Raw genomic sequence first — 6,113 nt, 5'->3', positions numbered from 1 at the left:
CAAGGTCTGGAACAGCCTGCCATCAGAGGTGGTTCAAGCACCTACATTGAACACCTTCAAGAGTAAATTGGATGCTTATCTTGCTGGGAATCTATGACCCCAGCTGACTTCCTGCCCTTTGTGTGTGGGGCTGGACTCGATGATCTTCTGAGGTTTCTTCCAGCCCTAATGTCTATGAAATCTATGAAATCTTTATTGAAGCAATCAGTTTTGGCCATCCATATGGTAATCATAACAAATAGAAGTGTGTGTTTCCCAGGTACATTGCACATAATTTTACTGTACTCATTTAATCTGACAAGTTCCTTACCTAAAAGCTCTTTTAGGAACAATCAGTAACAAACGGTCTTATTTATGAAAGTGAGGTTATTTGTAAAAGATATGTTTTCTAAGTACACATTTACATCTGTTGGAGGATTAACGCCTGGTAGATCCAACAGTGGAAATGGAGCTAGATAGAATGGGAAGGAAGTTTAGTTTACTTTGTTAGTTTACTGCTTGCACATTTTATGCAAAATCATATATGTTGTGCAAATACAGAGATTAAGGAAGTTCAGGAAGCTACAGATAAATGACTGAAATACTTACTCACTTTGTGTCTTGCAACATTTCCTATCAACCAAATAGAGTGGAAAATAACAACTAAGAAGTAAGAAAGACTATGTTGTAGATGCACTTGCATGACTTCAGATTCAAGCCTTTCAGACCTTCCTGAGCTGGGCTACCTAGATATAACTACAACAGTTAAAAGAGATAAAATTGTTTGAAAATCAGGAGGTAAGTCTATTTTTGCTTCATCGGATACTATAACTTACAATTAAAAATATTTATAATGGAAAAAAGAGATTTCAGCTAGGCCCTTCTTATATTTAGGAGGATCTACTATTGTTCCATTAATATTTTAAAGTGAAATCTGAAGTTAAATTTTTCTTAAACATCAAAAAATGAGTGCTTAAATTTCTAGCATTGCCTGCCACCTCAGGGAAAGACTGTTTTTCCTCATTTGTGTTTCTTTGTCTCATCTGACATGTATTTTGCAATATTTACATGAAAGTTTATAAGCTGAATTGAATTCTTTTTGGAAAATAAGAAGAAACTATTTGGCTATTGCCTCCTATAAAGAAAGTCAGGTATCACTATCATTCATATTAGTCTGAGCACCAGACAAGTATCAGGACTGTTTGATAACATTCAAGACAATGTGACAACAGTTTTACGTTTCTGGCTAGTAAATTCAGGACAGACCAGTGGAAGAGATGATAATAATTTCAACCACTTAAATACATTTCTGAATTTAAAATTAACCATAATCACTCCTACAATAGCTTTCAGTCAGCATACACCAGTGGTCAAAAAGCAACCAAAATGCATTCAAAAAATGGGATAGAAAGTAATATTGAAACTATTTCAGGGTATTTATGTAAAACCAATAGTATGCCATAAGTTAGAATGTTGTGTCCTGATCACTCCCAATGCATAGGCTGGAATTCAATTACCGGATGTGTAGCTCCGCATGATGACCATGTACTTGTGCATGCTGGGAATGCATGCTGGCAACAAAGTGTGGCAAAATGCAAGAGCTCCCTGCTTTTTCTTCTAGGACATGTACCCGGGAAGCTGGGTGCCTTCACCCAGGTTGGGAAGTTTCTGTGACTTCCAAGTACAGCATTCTAACCATCACACCACTGGTCAACTCTTCTCCAGCAGTCCTTTAGAAGCTGCCACACTAGGCTGGCATAAGAGGGAGGTGTGAGACAGAAATGTGAAGCCAGGAAGAAGGGAGCAAACCAGAGGGTGTGCAACTCAAATAGCTGTTGGCCTGGAAGGAAGAGGATATTTTGGCTAATTCCATTTTGGGTGTCTAAGGCTGCTCTGCATCCACATGGGTGCATGTTCTGGTTTTCTCTGATTTAAAAAAATCTCCAGTTTTCAGTTAAAAAAAGGAACCCTAATTCCACATTTTTCTGTGATTTAAATGAAATGCCTTCAATAGCTAGATAGATAGATAGATAGATAGATAGATAGATAGATAGTGGTGTTTCATTTTAATCATGGAAAAATGTGGATTTGGGGTTACTTTTTCTTAACTGCAATTTGACAGGTTTTTTTAAATCATAGAAAACCAGGATCCTGGTCTATTACATAGTTGCACACAGTGGTCTATATGTGCAGGGCTGCATGTCAAGGAATAGAATTTCAGCCTGTGTATAAGTGTTGTTTTGGACACTTAGGCAACCCATATCACATGTAGACAATGAAATCTGGAAACTTAGATGACCAGAACAGAACAGAATTTCACCCTACAGACCCAGACAGGCCAAATTGTGACAGTAGCTCCTGCTAGGGATGCAAATTTTGTTTTAAAAATTATCCATTTAACCACCTCAAATTAATAGGGCTGTGCAAAACAGCACCATTTTGTTCTGATTTCCATTTTGCCATATTAAAGGGACAGTGTTTCATTTCATCATTTCATTTCATTTTGAAGCACTGTTCCATTTTGTATTATATAGTAGAATATCTCTATACTAGTGATGTTTCATTTGAATCATGGAAAAATGTGGATTTTGGGTTATTTTTTAAATCCAAAAATTGGGTGTTTGGGTTTTTTTAATTAGAGAAAACCAGTATCGCTGCTGATTAGGATCCAGTCCTCAGTCCCCTAAAGGCCCAGTCCACTAAGTGTTCTTGGATAACAATACAATGTATACTAACATGTAGCTCGCCACAGGAGATCATTAGCTAAGCTGAGAAAAGGGGGAATAATATTATAATCATAAAGTATAAAGAATTGATAAAATGATAAAAGAGTGGGTTTTGCCGAAAGAGGATGCACCCATCCTATTCAATGTTTTCATTAGTGACATTAATGCAATGCTTGTTTTGGAAATGTTGGAGATAACACATTGCCAATATAAAGAAGGATTCAATCATTATACCTAAAGAATTAGATCATCTCCCTCTGCACCTCTGTTAGTTTCATGAACCCTAAGAGGGTCACATGTGTAGATGCCGAGACATTTTAGTCAACTGTGCAGTAAGCGTCTCATATAGACATGCCCATAGAGTGGACAATCATGCGTTTGAGGACTAACACCAAGAATTTTTGCTGTAAGGTAAGGACTCATACACTAAAGGCAGCAGAGAAGCAGAGGAACCATAGTGTACTGGTCAATCATAGGAAAACGATGAGCTGCCAACTGTGCTGCACCCATGAAAAAGTTTAATGCAATTTTAGAACGTATTATGCAGGTTATTGCTACTACAGAGAAGAGAAGATTAGCAAGACTGTATGAGGCATTGGTAGGAACATGAAAATTATATTTAAACTGGAAATTAGAAGATTTCTAGTGTTTTAAAATAGTGTTTAGAACAAAGTAGTGGGGCAGGAAACCTGAATTACTTCAATATGGAGCTTGGTAAGTTCATAGAAGTGACAGGATGTTAAGGATAGAAGTTATTCCTGAAGCAGTAAGCTAAACATGTGATATATACAGTATATTGGAGTATTTCATACCTACCTGAAGGGCTAGAAAGGAAAGTCAGTCTCTGGGAAGTGTCTGCAAATCTCATGCTTCAGGGCTTCTGCTCATCACCTAGAAGCGCTAAGAAAAATGCTTTCCACTTCAATTATTTGGCTTCTTTTGGGTGTTTGGGTTTTGCTTTGGGGGTTTGTTTTATTTTTTGTTTGGTTGGTTTCTTTCTCTTTCCTTTGAAGCATGGGACTTTAGCTATGGCTAGACGTAGGTGTTTTGTTGTGATGCACTGATTCTCCTAATGCTAATGATAAATTTCCAAGTGCCTGACTGAAGGGTTTTGTTTATATACTTAGGATCATACCAGCTCCCAGAGCTGGATGAAAGCAGCGGATGAATTTAGTTGTCTGGGAGGCCCCTTTGAGTCCTATATTATTATGTCTCTAAACCCCAATTCAATGCCTTAGCCATTGAACCCTGCTACTAGTAGGTACATGATAAATGCTTAGATGCCTTTAGACAATAGTTAGAAACAGTCTTTTTTCTTAAACGAAATTATAGGAATCTAAGTGCTCCTTGTATCTTTCTTCTCTTCAAGGTTTCGTTCCTGTGTTTTCAAAGGAGAGGGAAAAAAAAGAAATCATGATGGCTGTTCCAGGGCTCACAGTCATGATCTGGTGCATCATGTCATTTTCTTCAGTGCAGGCTGTCCTCCAGTGTACAGACTGTAAGTGAAATACGTTGACTGAGATATTTTAAAAAACTGGGTTTTGTCATGCTATGCCTGAAAAATAATGGCCTCTTCACTTGAAAACGTGGAGAAATCCTATCACATCTTTCTGATGTTCATTTCAGTAAACGACACACCTTCGCTCATTACAAACTTGAGGGTGAATCTGAGAAAACTAGAGATGACCTGGGAGAGCAGTCTCAATGTTACCAAATTCTCATGTACACTGGAAAAGGATCAGATTTTTGTAACTTTCGATGTAAGTTTTCTGCTTACTGATTACTACAAGCATTTACTTATTTTTTTCCCTTTATATGCTTAATTTCTTAAACAAAAATGTACTTGTATTCAGTAAAATTATAACAACTAACAAAGTGACTCATGTTTAAGGACCTCCTGGAGATCTGGAGGTTGCTAGATATGAAAGTTGCTCAATGCAAAACCACCTTTTGATCTACTAACACAGGGGTAGGCAAAATATGGCCCACAGGGTGGTTTCATCTGGCCTGAGGGCACCCACCAATTAATTGTACCCTCCTGTGTGGGATGGCTCCAGCCCCAGCCCCAGCCCTAGCCCCAGTCAGCATGCATAGCTTCTGGGCAGGACCACTGCTGCAGCTGCTGGGAGACCTGCTTGGCTTTCCCAGCCTCCAGAGGCTCCTCCTGCATCCCTACTGCAGTGCTCCCTCTGGGCAGCAGGTAGGGAAGCTGCAGCTGAGTGGGAGTGTGGAGCTTGGGGCTGGCAGGAGTGTGAAGCCCAGAGTCCATGCCCAGCAGGGGTGTGGGAGCATGGAGCTCAGGTGGGTAGGCTGTGAGCATGTGTTAGGTTTGTGGGGTGTGACAGAGGGTGAAAGAGTGTGGAGACTCCCCTGCATGCTCCCCCCTATGATGCAAAGCCCTTGCCACTGGTGGCAGCAGGCAGTGGGCCCTCTGGGTGCTTGTGGCCTGCACAGGCACAGCTGCCCAGCAGTGCATGGCTCCAGCCAGTCCTAGGAGCTGCACGTGGCAGCAAGGAGCAGAGCCAAGCCAGCCCGTCTCTATTGCACAGGGCTCCCTGCCACCCACATGTAGCTCTAGGGACTCACACGGCACTGTGGGAAAGCTCTGCATCATGGAGGCGGCTGTCTTCCCCGCTCCTTGCCACCATGTGCAGCTCACAGGACTCCACTGGGAAGCAGTGCCCCTTCCAGCAGAGTCCTGTGAGCTGTACAAGATGCCAGGGAGCGGGGAAGGCAGCCGGCTCTATCACCCCTGGAGCTGTACATGAGCCCCAAACGAGAGAGGCGGGCCAGCCTGGCTCTGCTCCTCACCACCATGAGCAGCTCCTGGAACTGGCTGGAGTTGCGCACTGCCCAGTGGCTGTGTCTGTGTGGACCACAATCATTTGGAGGGCCTGCTGCCTGTTGCTGCTGCTGCCACCAGCTGTGGGGGCTGTGTGCCATAGCAGGAGTGTGTGTGGGGGGTGCCCACACTCCCCTACCCCATCACACTCTACAAACCCCCCACACTCACACCACCCCCAAAACCCTCCCACATATACACACACTCATTAATATATCCCACATCTCCCCACACACAGCTACACCCTCACAAACCCCACACACTCACATACCCCACCATACACACACCTCACTCCCCCAGCCACACCCCACACTCTCCCCCACACACAATACACAAGAGTAAGACTTTATTTTTGACCTATTATGCAATCATCTCTATATATAGTATTCAAATACACATAAATTAGGACAAAAATATTTTTTGAAAGACGATTAAAATATGCTATAGTAGATGTTTGACATTTAGTGTATGATTTGGGGGGTTTTTTCTGTTTCCAAGATGGCAACCCCCACCTTCCCAAAGTAGTATTACCAGGGCAAGGAGAGAGAATTCTGGTAGCAAAAATC

The 6,113-nt window shown here is 41.7% G+C and overlaps 1 protein-coding gene across 2 annotated transcripts in view; it reads left to right on the top strand.

Moving 5' to 3' along the window:
• The first annotated feature begins 615 nt into the window (after positions 1-615).
• Positions 616-6,113, top strand: part of LOC109306133 (granulocyte-macrophage colony-stimulating factor receptor subunit alpha-like) — a 29,595-nt gene continuing 24,097 nt past the window's right edge. For both annotated transcript variants that reach the window (XM_019529405.1, XM_019529404.1), the window contains exons 1-3: positions 616-777; positions 4,075-4,203; positions 4,332-4,465. In XM_019529405.1, coding sequence (XP_019384950.1) covers positions 4,119-4,203; positions 4,332-4,465 — 219 coding nt within the window. In that variant the 5' untranslated portion in view covers positions 616-777; positions 4,075-4,118. The remainder of the gene's footprint in view (positions 778-4,074; positions 4,204-4,331; positions 4,466-6,113) is intronic.

The sequence above is a fragment of the Crocodylus porosus genome, unplaced genomic scaffold (assembly GCF_001723895.1).
Source record: "Crocodylus porosus isolate Cpor-Errol unplaced genomic scaffold, CroPor_comp1, whole genome shotgun sequence".
NCBI classification, from domain to species: Eukaryota; Metazoa; Chordata; order Crocodylia; family Crocodylidae; genus Crocodylus; species Crocodylus porosus.
The sequence above is the reverse complement of the archived record's forward strand: the minus strand, read 5'-3'. Positions and strand labels throughout refer to the sequence as shown.